General features: G+C 37.2%; 1 protein-coding gene across 2 annotated transcripts in view; it reads right to left on the bottom strand.

Annotated features, from left to right (window-relative positions):
* Window positions 1-9391: 9391 nt before the first annotated feature.
* Window positions 9392-17939, bottom strand: part of glra1 (glycine receptor, alpha 1) — a 46004-nt gene continuing 37456 nt past the window's right edge. For both annotated transcript variants that reach the window (XM_027135870.2, XM_027135871.2), the window contains one exon: window positions 9392-10420. In XM_027135870.2, the coding sequence (XP_026991671.1) occupies window positions 10136-10420 (285 nt within the window). In that variant the 3' untranslated portion in view covers window positions 9392-10135. The remainder of the gene's footprint in view (window positions 10421-17939) is intronic.

A 17939-nucleotide genomic window follows, 5' to 3' on the forward strand; every position in this document is an offset into this window, starting at 1 on the left:
GCCTTGTGTGTTCTGCGATGCACTGCTCAGTATTTTCACACTGTATTCTTGAAGTGCAGCCTGGTTGTTGGAAAATTCTCTATTTCAGAGGAAAAGCTAATTTCCCCATCTTTGCAGATCCCCAAGGCAAAACCCCAAACTGGCATTTCTAGCTTGTTCACTTGTCGAATCAGATCGCTCCTCCAACGAATTTCCAATTTTCTGCTCCCATTCGGTGGCAAGAGTTTATGTTAATCAGAAATGCTCAACATACTGCACAAGTTTAAAACTTTAAAGGTTTTTAGTTTCTTTAATTGTGGTGTGTAAATGGCTAATTCGAACCACTGTCAACACAACACTTAATGTATTGATTAACACTGATACCTTGAGTGATCATTTTACTTTTCTGACCTAATCATGCTGCTTATTTAGAGTCTTTGGAGCCAGACTTTGCTGCTGCAGGTTTTTTAATGACCGTTTAGGAATAGGCTCGTGTTAATTGAGAAACAGTTTTGACAGGAACTGTAACTTGATTTTAAAATTCTTTCTATGAACAAATCCACTTTCTGGTCCTGTGCACAGTAGGGTGGTGTCCTGTGTAAATGTTCTGAGAAAATAGTGAAAATTATTATAAACAGCAGTACTGAAATCTTTGCTCCCTTTTTAAATGTAAAAATAAACTTAATCCAATTACTCAGGTGCTACATATGGCTAAGTGTAGATGTGCTGCTGTGTAGAACTCCAACAGTGAGAGGTGAATGTGTGTCAGCAGGTGAAATGAAATTAGTATTCAGAAAGACCACTGCCTTTCTTCATCACATGCACATGTTGGAGTCTTCACCCCATGACCCACATGAGCTCAAGATGTCCTCCTCAGCTGGCAATGACCCACAGAACAGATGGAGTGCCCTAATAAAAGCCTGTAACATGATCTGCAACTGCATACCCTTTTGCTTAGAGACTAGATATTAAAAGGCATCAGTATATTTTTAACTAAGTACCTATCAGAAATCTAAGTAACTTCTAATCTAAACATGTACCTTTTGTTCTACAAGTTTACATTAAAGAATCCTGCTGTATCTAAGCAATGAGGTTTGATATATTTATTCCAAAGTCCTGGTGTTTAATTCTCAAATCTGTTTGATTGGTCAGACTGATTTATTTTCTTTTACAGCAGCTCTGATAGTCCTGGCAGTACACTGTATCTGTGGGAACCTCTGAGTCACAGTACAGCTGCTCCATAAAATTGAAAGCTAACAGACTATTTCATTCAACATGATAAAAAAAATTGTCATTATTATGGTGAAGATCTCTGTAAGGAGATTATCATTGTATGTAAGGACTCTACAGCATCAAACATCAGTATGAAGGAACTTTGCCGTTTCCCAGTACCATGAAGGCTGCATTTTTTTCTGTCGTTAAATTGGAAAGTATTCAAGAATGACTATATTTGTTATAATGTAAGTGATGAGAGAAAACTTGTTTCTCTGATATTCCACAACAGTAAACATAACTGAATGGATTAAAAAAAAGTCATTCTTTATATCAGGAAAGTAATAGGCCCAGATCTCATCTCCTGTTTCATGATTATGCCGTGAGCAAAAAAATTCTGGCCAGTGTTTAAATAGTTTTGATCCCGTTTGCTTTGAGACATCTATCATCAACCTGGTTCTAAAGAAGTTTAAGATCGCTGATGTGTTCTGACATGCCATTTTAATGTTTACCGAAATGAAGACTTTTGAGCCATTCATTATGACATTTTAAAAACACCACCAAGGACTTCCTTGAGTCTCTCTAGTTCCTGCTTACAGTGGTGATTCAAACAAGACTCTGAGTTACTGTTTGAAAGTTCAGGGGTTCAAGCCCCAGCACTACCAAGCTGCCATTTTTGAGCAAGGCCCTTAATTCTATCTGCTCCAGGACTGCTATATGAATGCTGACCCTGAACTCTGACCTTAACCTTCTAAGCTGGGATATGTGAAAAAAAGAATTTCCCTTACTGTAATATAAATGTGACAAACGAATGCTTCTTCATCTTCAATTTGCTTAGAGTGACAACATTTCATTTTAAGGTGCATCAAATGTAGCCCTATGTTTCATCCACAAGCATATCAACACAGCTTGCACCTACATGATAATCTTGTTTGTTTACTTCAGCTTAGCCTTTAATACGATCGTTCTAGAGCTGCTGGACATGCTGCAGGACAAGAGCTCACACAGCTCAATCTGCCAAACTCCATCTGCTATTGGATCATCCAATACTTGACAGACAGACAGCAGAATGTGTGGATTGGAAATTGCATGTCAGGCACAATAACCCTCAGCACTGGTGCAATTCACTGATGTGTGCTCTCCTGCCTATTCTTCTCCCTAGACACAAATGAATGCACCTCAAGGACCCATCCGTCGTGCTCTTCAAGTCTGCAACAAACACAAGTCTCAAATGCTGCATATATCTCACTGTATAAAAAGCTGGTGACCTGGTGCAGGCAGAACAAAACAAAATACAATAGAGAATTATCAATTTCACCAAAAAAACAACCCCTTCATGCCCAAAATTGTTCTAAATGCTTTGTTGAAATAGTCGAGTCATACAAATACGTCTCAAGTGGGACGGAAACACCTCAAGTATCATGAATAGACTCAGCAAAAGGCAGTTTTTCCTGCAGCAACTGAAAATATTAAATCTTCCCCTGGCAGTACTGGTCCAGTTCTACACAGCTATCACTGAGTTAATCTTGTCATTCTCCAGAATTGTCTGGTTGGTGTTCCTTCTGCTCAGGCCAAGAGGAAAATGCAGCTCTTCAGAAAAGATAATCGGGTAATGCCTGCCTTCTATCAGACAAGTGCACGATACTAGATTACAAAAATACTCAGAGACTATCATGGCAGACCCTTCCCATTCTGTCCATCATCTCTTTGAGTGATTACACTCTGGAAAATGCTTCACAGCAGCTTAATAAACCAAGACATCATGTCACTCGGCAGTGTCCCTTCCTACAGGCAGTGTCCCTTATAAATAATTAATTCCATTATTTCATTGTTTTGTACCTGTGTACCTATACTGTGTACTTTGGAGCACACATTTTCATAGAAATGTTGTCCTTTAAATTACAACCCTCTTGCTTTGTTTATTGTGTATTTTGTATAATTTGGAAGCATAAAACTCTTATGGGAAAATAACCATCAGCCTCTGTAAATTTCCAACAGAAGTGTTGTAGTGTTTTAAACAACACCAAGTGGCAGACGTTTCAGATGCTGAAGTGTTCAGATGCTACACTATATGGCCATATTTTTAGATACCTGAAATTCAGATCTGTACTATTTAATCTATACTTCACACAGTTACGTTCCAAAATCTAGTGTAAAGCCTTCCCAGAAGAATGGAGGTTATTATAACAGCAGAGGTATGGGATCTAGTGTGAAGCCTTCCCAGAAGAATGGAGGTAATTATAACAGCAGAGGTATGGGATCTAGTGTGAAGCCTTCCCAGAAGAATGGATTTTATTATAACAGCAGAGGTATGGGATCTAGTGTGAAGCCTTCACAGAAGAATGGAGGTTATTATAACAGCAGAGGTATGGGATCTAGTGTGAAGCCTTCACAGAAGAATGGAGGATATTATAACAGGAGAGGTATGGGATCTAGTGTGAAGCCTTCCCAAAAGAATGGAGGTTTTTTATAACAGCAGAGGTATGTGATCTAGTGTGCGGCCTTCCCAGAAGAATGGAGGTTATTATAACAGCAGAGGTATGGGATCTAGTGTGAAGCCTTCACAGAAGAATGGAGGTTATTATAACAGCAGAGGTATGGGATCTTGTGTGAAGCCTTCTCAGAAGAATTGAGGTTTTTAAAACAGCAGATGTATGGGATCTAGTGTGAAGCCTTCCCAGAAGAATGGAGGTTTTTTTATAACAGCAGAGGTATGGGATCTAGTGTGAAGCCTTCTCAGAAGAATGGAGGTTATTATAACAGCAGAAGTATGGGATCTAGTGTGAAGCCTTCCCAGAAGAATGGAGGTTTTTTATAACAGCAGAGGTATGGGATCTAGTGTGAAGCCTTCCCAGAAGAATGGATTTTATTATAACAGCAGAGGTATGGGATCTAGTGTGCGGCCTTCCCAGAAGAATGGAGGTTATTATAACAGCAGAGGTATGGGATCTAGTGTGAAGCCTTCTCAGAAGAATTGAGGTTTTTATAACAGCAGAGGTATGGGATCTAGTGTGAAGCCTTCCCAAAAGAATGGAGGTTATTATAACAGCAGAGGCATGGGATCTAGTGTGAAGCCTTCTCAGAAGAATTGAGGTTTTTAAAACAGCAGATGTATGGGATCTAGTGTGAAGCCTTCCCAGAAGAATGGAGGTTTTTTATAACAGCAGAGGTATGGGATCTAGTGTGAGACCTTCCCAGAAGAATGGAGGTTATTATAACAGCAGAAGTATGGGATCTAGTGTGAAGCCTTCCCAGAAGAATGGAGGTTTTTTATAACAGCAGAGGTATGGGATCTAGTGTGAAGCCTTCCCAGAAGAATGGATTTTATTATAACAGCAGAGGTATGGGATCTAGTGTGCGGCCTTCCCAGAAGAATGGAGGTTATTATAACAGCAGAGGTATGGGATCTAGTGTGAAGCCTTCTCAGAAGAATTGAGGTTTTTAAAACAGCAGAGGTATGGGATCTAGTGTGAAGCCTTCCCAGAAGAATGGAGGTTTTTAAAACAGCAGATGTATAAGATCTAGTGTGAAGCCTTCCCAGAAGAATGGAGGTTTTTTATAACAGCAGAGGTATGGGATCTAGTGTGAGACCTTCCCAGAAGAATGGAGGTTATTATAACAGCAGAAGTATGGGATCTAGTGTGAAGCCTTCCCAGAAGAATGGAGGTTTTTTATAACAGCAGAGGTATGGGATCTAGTGTGAAGCCTTCCCAGAAGAATGGATTTTATTATAACAGCAGAGGTATGGGATCTAGTGTGCGGCCTTCCCAGAAGAATGGAGGTTATTATAACAGCAGAGGTATGGGATCTAGTGTGAAGCCTTCTCAGAAGAATTGAGGTTTTTAAAACAGCAGAGGTATGGGATCTAGTGTGAAGCCTTCCCAGAAGAATGGAGGTTTTTTATAACAGCAGAGGTATGGGATCTAGTGTGAGGCCTTCCCAGAAGAATGGAGGTTATTATAACAGCAGAGGTATGGGATCTAGTGTGAAGCCTTCCCAGAAGAATGGAGGTTTTTTATAACAGCAGAGGTATGGGATCTAGTGTGAAGCCTTCCCAGAAGAATGGAGGTTTTTTATAACAGCAGAGGTATGTGATCTAGTGTGCGGCCTTCCCAGAAGAATGGAGGTTATTATAACAGCAGAGGTATGGGATCTAGTGTGAAGCCTTCTCAGAAGAATTGAGGTTTTTAAAACAGCAGAGGTATGGGATCTAGTGTGAAGCCTTCCCAGAAGAATGGAGGTTTTTTTATAACAGCAGAGGTATGGGATCTAGTGTGAGGCCTTCCCAGAAGAATGGAGGTTATTATAACAGCAGAGGTATGGGATCTAGTGTGAAGCCTTCCCAGAAGAATGGAGGTTTTTTATAACAGCAGAGGTATGGGATCTAGTGTGAAGCCTTAGAAGAATGGATTTTATTATAACAGCAGAGGTATGGGATGATATGGACAACAAGCACATGTAAACATAATGTCAGGTGTCCACAAACATTAGGTCATGTGGAGTGACCTCCTAAGTCACAACCCACTTCTGTAATTGGTCCTAGTCTCTGTGAGGACAAATAGACCAATTTTATATTTAATATATTCTGTCTGTGTGGCTATCAAGAGACAAAACATTATTTGACTTTCTTTATTTATTTGATATTTTATAAACTTTCAAAGTAATACCAAACATTATTGTTTGAATAAAAAAAACTACAGTGAAGCTAATTATTAGAGGTTAAGATTATTTTAGCTGCACATCAGTATACACTACAATGATAGTTTCTGATCACGAATTGCTATGCAAATGTGAAACATATTTATATCCAGCAGTAAAGCAGAACGAATTGTTATTTACAGGGCTGTGTGAACAAACTGAGACACACAGCTGAATAACAAAGCCGGACCAGATCATACAGAATTTACTGTGTATATCCTGTCCCTCTGTCCTTGATTGTAATTCTCATTCATAATGAAATATTCAGTGCTTGTGGTAATCCTCAAAAATAGCATAATAACATCAACATTATTTATTGATAGTTGCTTTGGGTGCATTGATATTAGAACAAACATACACCTGTATCATCAATTTAGTCTTAGAAAAACACACAAGAGCCTCAGAGTAAATGTCTATGAACAAACACAAAGAAGCGAATGTTTTGATTTGGATCTTCTAATACAAAGCTTTTTGAGTTTGTTAACATAAGTCAACTGCCCAAATGGCCACAATCCTCAAAAGAAAACCAGTTCAGATACTTTGTTCAGAAAACCTTTAATAGTAGAATTAGCTTTAGCATAATGACATATTTCAATAAATATTTAATTATATACAGATACAGCAGAAATGGTACATTCCGTTTTTTCTTCAAATTGCTCACATTTCTGTACAAGCCAAAAATATCTGCCATTATTTATATTCATGCAAAATATGCTATGTTTCAGATTTAGAAATAAAAAAGAACATATTTGTTTTTTTTACTGCTTAAAAGGGAATTGCACACTTTATTTATGATTAATAGCAAAATGAAGAGATGCACTTTGTGCCAATACAAGATATACACAAGTAAAACAAATAAAGAAAAATATAGATTAAGGCCATACAAGCTTATGCAAAAAAAAAAAAAAAGAATTTCCAAAACCTTCTTCACGGCTTTGTGTTCACAAGAAACGGTCATGCCTAATGTCACTCTCAGTGATCACCCTTAAAGAGTTAGCATAAAAAAGGTATCAATAGAAGTGAAGAAATCATAAACGAATAGCATCATGCCTCATAAACTGACAATTTTAAAGAACCAATGCAAATTTTTAATTGAATTTTTGCATGATAGTTTTGCCTTGTAAAGGCGGGGTTGCACATAGCAGATGTTTCACATTGCTCCGTTAGTCATTTCCAAAACACTACGAGTCCTCTGTGACTGTCCAGTCTCTAGAACCGCAGCTTGCAGTTAAAAGAGAAGATCCGATTGTGAGTGCAGTCTTATACACAAAGGACGAAACAGCAGCGTGAGTACGATAAGTGGCTTTGAAGCAGCGTTTATCATCAAGGGTGTTTGGGGAAAAAGCAACATTTAGCTAAGCATAAGTTTTACAAATGTGTTAAAACAGTGTGGAAGATGTTGGATTGGATTTGATTTCACAGCTGACAGAAATGGATGAAGCCAAAATGTTAATTGTACAAAACAATTAATGTATGAGAGGATCGCAATGAAGAAAGGAAATATTCATTATTCCTAACTTAAAAGCTACGAATCCAAAATAAAATCTAGCCATTCAATCGTTTTGAGAATGAATTGCTGATCAGTTGAGTAGCTGCATGGATGCAGTGATACGGAGTCTGAAACTAACTGAACACAAAGATGGCTACTACTGATTGAAAGTGGGTCAGAATTCGCAAGCGTTTACTTGTGTTCTGAGCATTTATAGTACACACATACTGTATGCATACAGAGAGAGAGAGAGAGAGAGAGAGAGAGAGAGAGAGAGAGAGAGAGAGAGAGAGAGTGAGAAAAGAGAGAGAGAGAAAGAGAGAGAAAAAAGAGAGAGAAAGAGAGAGAGAGAGAGAGAAAAGAGAGACAGAAAGAGAAAAGAGACAGAGAGAAAGAAAGAGACAGAAATTGAGAGAGTGAGAAGAGAGACAGAAAGAGAGAGAGAGAGAGGGAGAGAGAGAGAGAGAGAGAGAGAGAGAGAGAGAGAGAGAGAGACTGTCATTCATAAGAAATTCAAATAAATAAATGAGATTTCTCAAGAACTTAACATGACATAGTGGCTCAGAGGAGGAGCACAAAACAACACGGTTTAGGATTTTTCCCCAATTTCCTCTCCCATGATTCCATTTTTCACACACAATTTTCAGGCCTTGCACAAGCTGAATCATCTGTCCTGGGGCGAGAAAAGTGTTAAACCAAGAGGTTTTGTGATGATTGCACTCCGACAGACCATGCCAGTCCCACTCTAATGAAAATCTAATGTACATTTCACATTTCAGACGTACAAACCGATATTTGAATTCTACTTAAACAAATACATGAATAAATATGGGCCTTGTGCGATAATTACACCTCTTATTAATTCCATCACATTTTCTCCAGGTAATGCTACAAAAACATAAATATGATATAATATTTCAGATAAAAAGATGAACCCTTTACATCGGGTACTCGCTTGCACAGCTGAAAGGCAGTGGTGACGCTTTAAGGAGATTACTCTTTGGCCAAGAAAACAAATCAAGTGGATAAACAGAATGAGGTGTGGAGAGAAACACTGCACCAATCTCATGAATGGTAATGAATCATAATTCACACTGCCTCCAGGACCTTGCATGGCGAGAATGCAGTTTCATTTCTTTCAAGAAAATAAAACATTAGCAAAACTGGGAAAATGAAAATGGGGAAAAAAATAATGTGTATGTGTAAAAAAAAAAAGGTATCTTTGTCATGCATAGTGGACAGAGTGCTTCGTTAAGAATAAATAAATAGATAGATAGATAGATAGATAGATAGATAGATAGATAGATAGATAGATAGATAGATAGATAAAGCCACAACAAGACTAGGACACTTGAGGAAATGTAAATAAATAAGTAAGTAAGTAAGTAAGAAGTAAATAAATAAATAAATAAATAAATAAATAAATAAATAAATTGCATATATTCATATTGCATAGAGAAGCCAGATGAGGACGTAATCCATGGAAGCATGTTGTAACCAAAAATCATAATTTAAATACAATGCAAATGATTAACTCTGCTGCACAATACATACTTTGATTTAAAAGTCACAGTAATACACATTTGGTTGTTAGATATTTATATTTAAGTGTATGGTGGCGCTGGCTGCTTATAAAAATAACACTTTCTGCTGGAGCTGATGGCGATGCGTAAAACAACACGATGCTGTTACAGGGAAGAAAATGATCACTTTTTTTCATGATGTCTATGCTTTGAAAATGCAAACCGATGGAGCTGAGAGATAAAACACTTCTCATACGTTTTCCTCTAGTTTCAGTCATGTCATAATACATAGCTTGTAAATATGTCTGTTGTCTGAATAAATAAAGCAATAAAGGTTTATAGCCCAAAGATATTTTTGTTTGTTTTTTTATCTTTTTTTTTTGTTGTTGTTGTTCACAAAAGCTGAGGAAAATGGTACAGCAACATGCTGTTCACTTGGCACGTGAGTAAATGACATAATCTGGACAAAAAAATTCACACTGACCACAGCTGGTATAAACAATATATTTCTGACGGTCACTCGTCAAGCTTCCACTGTTAAAGTGACATCATGACATCAGGACGTCATCATCATGACATCCTGTTTTTCTGGGCATTGACAAGTGCTTGCAATACATATATTGAAGCAAATCTAGACATAGATATAGATATATTCCAGCGCCTCTTGCATTACTTAATTATGGAAGCACCAAACCATCCGCGTGGCGTTCTTTTAAAACCTTTCCGTTTTCCAGTAAGCTCTCTTGAAATAATTTGAGTTTTGCTTTTAAACATTTGATATATTACAGTGCTGCATGTAATCTCCTTCATATTCCCATAATGTAGCATGTCTTCAAGTTGCAAAAAAAAAAAAGAAAAAAGAAAGTCTCACATGAGCAACAGGCCCTTGAATTTCAGTTTGCTCAGAGGTTCTCTGATGTATCTGTGAAAGTCTAATATTTATGTTGCCATTTTTATTATTATTTTTTTTCAATTTTTTAGTAAATATATTGCCACATTCATATCATGCATTTTACTGCATTGCTATTGCACAGGTCCAGATTATTTAGGAGAACCGGAGGAAAAAGGACAGATGAAAGAAAAAATATATTGAATATTGAGAAATACCTCTGCCAATGACTCGGCACTGAAAGCAAGTGAGTGCTGAGGAGAGGATGTGGGCACGGGGGAGAGGTGGGGGGGCGGTGGGCAGCGACAGCGGCAGGTTTTTCAGCTCGGATCTCACCCTTTATATTTACTGCTTGTGAATATCCTCGCTGCGGATGATCTTGTAAATGATCCAGTAGAAAATGTTAAAAATGAGGAAGACGAGTGGGAAGGCGACTCGCGACACCGTGTCGATGCGCTTGGCGCGGCCGATGAAGAGCTTGCGCATCTCCTCCACGGTCTTCTCAGGTGGCATGCTGGAGGCAGGTGCATTATTGTTGCCCTTGATGGCCATGCCATCTTTGGCCTGCAGACATGCAGGGCCCATGCCATAGGCTGCAAAGCTGAAGCGCCCTTCACCTGCCTCGTCCTCCTGCAACACACACATACCCCTTATGGCAGCAGTCCAAATGCAAGTTTCATCAAATATTAAATGTTACGAATTCCTCTTAAAGTATTAAAATAAGCCAATTATTTGACTAGCAAACCTACAGTACTTAACCTTTTTTACCAGTACACCGGTGTTTCATTCCGCCGGTTGAAAGTTATTGGACATTTTCAATTAGTATAAACAAATGAATTATTTTATGGCATCAAGACACTATAAAATTAGCCAAGACTCTCTGGGCTTTCAGTGTCAAATTTATTCGTCGAAGATAACACCTTAAGATTCTAGATGCTTATGAACAACAACTGGGGCATCTCAGAGATCAGCAATGGGGTTGATATCATCATTTATTTTAAAGATAGAAACATTTGTGTGAAAAAAAAACCCTGTTTTTGTTTTTTAGGAACTTTTCTATAAATATATTGCCCCTACTAGACTAAGCAAAAACAGAAATACTCATGAAAAACAACAAATTCTACTCTCTCTCACGAGACATTAACCACCACTGTGGAGTGTGACATGCTCAAAATTCAATGCTGAATATGGGCACAACCAAAACTTTTCATTTTTCAGCCTCTGGTAAAAACAGTTAAAGTCAGTTTCCCGAAATTTCAAGCTTGTTCCATTGACAGATCATTTTAAGCATTTAGTTCTAGAACAAAGCAAAAATAGAATAAGAAAATGTAAAGTTCTAAAGTTTGAAAATGAGTAAAATGTCTAAAAACACATTGACGACCAAACACAGTACAACATGCAGTGAAATGCTTTTTTGACAGTCATACAAATACAAAAAGGAAAAATTAGAATAGTAATTAAATTACAGTAAAAATAGAATTTACCAACAGTATATATGTAGGAAATGTAAAATATACAGAAAATATTTAAATAGAACACCTACAGAGTGGAGGCAGAACAGTATGGTTAATATGAATAAAGTACAGATGTGCAATATGTTGTTGTACTGTAGGTGTTGTGTCCAGACAGGTTCAAGTTCAATTTGGCTGTATTTAAGCTATATTCACTTGCTAAGATGTAATTTAATGCAGTGTTTTTATTTATACTCACATCAACCATATATTCTGACGTCCTGGGTCTTAGACATATTCCATGTTTGTTACAGAGAGCGATCTCTTTTTTTAAACATATTTTCTTCTACCAAACATATTCGTCACAACATTGAATATTTACAAAGAATATTTAAGTAAAGCATTTCAGATTTATAAGGGGATACATATTGCAAGTGAGAGTGTAAAAATAAATGTGACAGGGATTAGTCATGCTAAAACATTTCACTTTTTAATCTTATTAGTCTTACTTGTAAATGTGTTATAAACGATGTTATAAATGTTAAAGCACTGTGTTAGAAATATGATTATTTATTAAAAAACTGAGCCATAAACAGTTTAATAATGAAAAAGACAAACCATCTAGTGTACATTATTATAATTCAAAAACCATGTAAAAACACATGCTACTGATCTATACATTTAGACAGAGATATACAGCTTCAATACACTGACAAGTGTCCTGTTACTGACTTTAATCCTATATGGTTGATCTTATGCTGTACCTGCCAATTTGTGAGACTAGTTGTGTTCATGGGTATTAATTATTGACATAACAGGTAGTTCTAAGAGAGCAAAAGGTGTGATAGATGGCAGTCATTTTTACGTGAATTAATGGAACAACTACACTACCTTTGCTCAGGCTTATTCGAGACTGAGCAGATGCTTAATATATGCAAACCCATAGCAAGCGCCAAGATTAATTATATTTCGGTACGCATCGACTTGCTAAAGCACAAATTGGTAATGCAAAGCAGAGTACTTATCTTTGGGTGATGCTTGGTGCCCAGATATAAACATGTAACACTGAGAACCGAGATATGGTGTGGTGGAGTCTGTTTCCCTTTAGTGAGCGACCAGCCAATTTTTTTTTTCTTCAGGGCTCCATTTTTAGTTGCCTCTTTTTCACCCTCTTTTTGTCCTTGCCTTCTTGCTATTCCATTTCTATCATGAAATGTGTGTAGGAGAAAATGGAAGAGCATTGCCAGATGTATTTATCTGTGTGTGTCTGTGTGTGCGTGTGTGTGTGTGTGTGTCCCTGTGTGTGTATCATGGCATTTCCTTTGCCCCCAGTTTAGTGCACAGGTTTCTCTGTGATGCCGGGTGCTTCGACCTTGCATCGTCCTTGAGTGCCGCACCATTTGTACCCATTACTGATGCTTTCTTTATTCCTGCTGCCATATGATTAATGTGCTGGCATGGAGACGTGACATGGTGCCATAAAGAGGTGCAGGGCTGCGGTGCTGCATCACTCCCGTGCTTTGTCCTTCGCAGTTTTGCCGGATTCATTAGCTCCCTCCGTAATTAAAAACCCGCCAATAACAAACAACGCAATATGCCAAGTCTTCCTCCCAACCTCGCTGGCTGACAACAGGACGAGAAAGCTATACATATCCTTAAGAGCTCCTTCTCAAATACAATTTCCTCACCAACCGTTAGAATGCAGCTTACCTCTGCATTTCAGAGGCATGAGCATCTGGTGCCATGTACCTCTTGGGTCTTTCAGCCACCATCCATCATTTTTCTTGGGACTGAGGCGTGTAAAGCCTCGACTGAGCGCACGTCATTAATATCACGTATAAAACATCCGACTATGTGACAGTCAAGTCAGGGCTTTTATTGCATATGCGTTTTAATATATTTTGCACGTCACAATCCTCCTAGGAAAGCTTTTTAGTAAGCAATTTGAAGACTGGGACTATGCATAATAAATTCTGTTTATATCTGCACTCTCAGCCTCGGCGTAACGTCTCGAACCTCTGAGATTTCTATCGGTTATTGTGTGCTTCTGCATATGATTGCACTGCATTTACAACAAATGAAATGGAATAAAATAAGCATGGATTATTCAAATCTACGTTACAATTATGATTCTGTTGTGAATATATGTTTCCAAAATTAGTTATTGTTACTGGTTTGAAATCCATTTGAAGCCAATAACTCAAATTAATTATTTCAGTTATGCTGGAAAGAAGCAAAATATCCAAACAAACAGGCACTTTACTCTTGGGTTCCTCAGTGCGCAAATCAATCTCACTCCATCATGCAACGTGCTGCTACTTATTCATCCCTTCAGCACACATTACACACTTCACCTAATCCCACTATAATGATCGGAACCACAAGTCATAAATTCTACTCACTACAGTGCTCTCCATCTGAGGACACTGCAACCTAAAACAGTGGCTTAGTGATCTCTCCATTCTTATTTACATAAACGCTCCTCAGCCGTGTATGTGCTCAGGATGGGTAAACAGACAAGCCTGGGGTAGAAGAAAGAAGAATATTCAGATTGAGTGCTCCATTTGAGCAGCAATCAACACTAACAAGGTGATTGATCACCATCAGTTAGATACTCCCTAATCCTCACTTAGCAAGGCATAGGCTTCAGACAAAAGCCTTTCAGTTAGTTATTAACGCTCTGGATGAGCATAATGTGGAGCAGCTGGGGACAAGTGAAAGTCTCGTGTACCCTGTCGTGTCCCTTGTGTGACTACAGAGCTCACTGTTCCGATAGTCTGAGCTTGATGGTTAAACCAGAATGTGTGCTAAAATTATACATCTGCAGGGATCTATTTTTGGGGTTATTTTACTACAAATTGTACTTTCTTTATGGCCATCACAAAAGAAATTCTAGAAATGCACTGAGCGTTCTTATCTATAAGATGAAATTAAATGTAAACATAGGTTTGTGTGTTTGTGTGCACACCTGTATTGTATGTGACTTGTAATAAACACTGTGGACATTTTGGAGCTACTTTTTGTGCAATGCGGCTTCACTTATCTAAAAACCTCTTCTAAAGCTGTTTCAACGTTTCCACCCGGAAATGCTTGTACTCCACTAGTGTGTGTCCAGCAGGGGGAATCCTGCGTCTACTCTGTAAGGCAGCAAGTCAAAAGGAGTAGAGTGAGCTCTCATAACAGCACTGAGCTGCAACAGCCAGTGTGAATGATGACCCCTGCAAGGTGCAATGGAAAGCTTGAGCCCAGCTGTGGATCACCTCTGCCAGGGAACTTCATTAAGGGAGGTGGTGAAAGTGTAGCAACCCTGCTGCTACCGCTCAGTCTGCTCCACATTGATCATGTCACTGCGCCCCACCGGACGACTGGGACACTACACCGACAACATACACAGCCATTTTGTGCCTCGGATGCTATAAGTTCTACACTCTTGTACAGAATATCCAAATGGCTGTAGCACACAACTGGAGTATTTTTATTAGCGAACACTTACTAGTAACACACATTATATGTTAATTATGTTATATGTAGTATCATTATTATTTTTTTATATTGAACAAAAGGCAAAAGAGAATGGGCAAGAAAGGTGTTTCATTTTTTAATTTTTATAGAATTATATAAAATACACAATAACAAAAAATCTATTTGAATGCTACAAAAAATTATATTTCAATGCTGGTCCTAATTGCAACATGTTTAACACCAAAAGTAAAAAACGGTCACGTAACATCCATGTTTTTTTTGTGTTAAGCGTAATTTGGGGAGTTTTATACTAAAATAACAGGACGCACTGTGGCCTCTATGCAGAGAGACGAATTTAGCACTAAGATGATGATTTACTGCTGCCTCAAAGTTGCGTTGGGAATGACTGTGTGTGCAAAATTAATAATTAACATTTTGCAAGATTTTTACCAGTGTTTGAAGAGATTAAAACCAAAACTGTATTCGTATTTCTTGAAATAATGAGATAATACTTAAAATTAGCAAAGTAGATGTTCATCAAAGGTTTGCAAATCTATTTATTCAAATTCGTGAAGAGGAGTAGACAATCTTTGATCAATGGTATACTATACTTAAGTATTATTTTTCTATATTTACTATTAATTGATTTTTTCCTCTAATAAACTACTTGTATTCTTAATTAAAGATCTCTGCTGTTATAATCCAGCTCATCACCAATACAGTGGCTCAGTTTAGCATCCAGTCATTTCAGTTTAAAAGCCAATCAAGTTTATGGATGTAGAAAAAAAAAAGAATCAAAAATCGTGTATCATGAAAATTAGACCTTGACCTTGTCATGCTACACAATGTAGTTAGGGCGCTGGCTATCAGTGACTAGCCACCCTGCCACTAGCTCATTAAAATGTTTCAATATGATGGAGTAAGCAATTAAGTGCTAACAATATCTGTCTATAAAATCACTACATTAGCCTGTATTTGTCAGACTGTAAGGTTAGACTAGCATCGGTTCCAGAAGTTAATAATACTGGCTAAGCAGCAAGTAAAATTTCTACCTAATGGTAGAACAGTACAACTTACAATAGTGTAACTAACAATGTTTAAAAAAAATCCATAATTACTTTTTAATACTTGAGTGCATTTAAAAGTATCAAATCTTTTACTTTTGCTAGAGACACTAATTGAGATTTTGACACATGATCAATACTTTTACTTAAATGTACTTTTGTCAGTACTTTAAACAGGGCATACTCATGTCTATATTATTTCACTACAGTATGCATTCACATTGTATTTTGAATTGAGTTTTTCCAAGACATCATCTATCCTTGATGTGTATAAATCCATACACATCTGTTTAAACACTGAAATCACAAGAACCCTCATTTGTTTCCTTCTCTACATTTCAAATTACATCAAGCTATTCTCTATAAATTCCCCACAACACACCCACAAAACAGGAACTGATCAAATTACCCAGCAAAATCAGAGAGAGAGAGAGTGAGACAGAGAGATAGAGAGAGAGAGAGAGAGAGAGAGAAAGAGAGAGAGAGAGAGAGAGAGAGAGAGAGAGAGAGAGTATAATATATAATATAATACATTAAGTATAATACATTTTAGTACATATTATACCAGTTCTACAAAACCTACAGGAAGGCAGATTTTCTTCATAGTTTTGTCTTCATGTGTGCATAGTTTGGTTAAGTGAAATGAACATACAGTACCCAAATACAGCGCATTTGCATGTAATGAACCCCACAAATCTTTAATTAGGGAATAAACAATCAAATGAACCATCATGGTAAAAAATGGCAAGCTGAAATGGATGTTGTTTTGACTCACTTCTATGTGACTAAAATAAACGTAAGAATATTTAATGTTAATACTACTACTAGTACTACTACTGCCACTAAAATAAGCACTAAAACTTCTGTTTGCTGAGGCATTTTTTTTTACGGTTTACGGCTCATCAGTCCTCCATTTATTCAAGGCTGTGTCTTTTATCATAAATTTATTTATTTGTCTTAAATTAGCTTGTGTTATCGCTTGGTTTATTTTTCATATTCTTTTATTTAAGCCAATCATAAAAAAAGACGGGGCTTGATATTTGTTTTCTTAGTCGCTAATCTAATGGAGTGGCATGAGGATGTCTTTTTTGTATAAAAGGGTCTGCTAGACAGTGTAAACATTATAAGACAAGCAAATAATCCATGACAGTATATTAAATATATAAAAGTGCACTAATCTACCCAAATTCTATGACTTGTCGATCAAGTTGATCAGTCGTGGTTTATATTAGCTGGTCTTCTTATGTGTATACTTACAAACACACAAGTAGGATAAGAATGTTTTTCACCTCCAAATTTAGGAGATTTTCATGAAAACATGAACAACTTGAAATACATGCGTTCGTATCAAGCTTGAAAAATGAGGCCCGTTGTTAGCAGTGAGTTGTAGGTAAAAAAAATAACTCTATATAAGCAAGTGCCATGCATAAGATAACATAACAGACGTGCATATTTTATATTTTAAGAATGTTTTAAATAGTATGCCAGAATATCAATTATAGAATTATTTCTCTAACTGAATGTTTTGTTCTTTTATTATGTTTTGTATCTAGTATTTTATATCCTCTGCACATTCCTAACAACTAACAATTCTAGTTCCTAATTCTTCTAAAATGCAAACATCATATTTCTAGAAACATCACTTAGATTTCCACAACCTTGTGCAAAAGATTGCATTCTGTAGTGGATATGCAACATTTGCAGGATTTGCAGTGTGTGCTTTTAGCAGGTAACTGGTGAATAATGCAGGGTGAAATCAACACCAATTGTGTACTTTCTCTGCGATGGATTTCCCTGGAGAGAGCTTGGAGAAGAGTACATTGTTGTTATCTTAACATATCCGGTTATGGATCACTGTAGGATTCAAGGTTTAGGTGGAGCTTTTCGATGCTCTGGGAATCGTTGTAAACCCTTACATTGCAAAGCACAGAGACGTGCGAGCTTAAGGAGCAGCTATCTTTCAGCTTTCCACCAGTTTTCTAATGAGACTCTTTACACTTCATCGGATTTAGCAATATACAGCTTAAGGATTTGTATTAATAGTATTTTAAATTAATATTATAATACTGTTGCTACAATAAGCTACAGGGGGTTTAAAGATTCCATTAGTTCTATAAAAAGAATCTTGGCTATATGTGATAAAATATAACAGGATTAGAGTGATCTAATGTC

This window comes from Tachysurus fulvidraco, chromosome 17, assembly GCF_022655615.1.
Source record: "Tachysurus fulvidraco isolate hzauxx_2018 chromosome 17, HZAU_PFXX_2.0, whole genome shotgun sequence".
NCBI classification, from domain to species: Eukaryota; Metazoa; Chordata; class Actinopteri; order Siluriformes; family Bagridae; genus Tachysurus; species Tachysurus fulvidraco.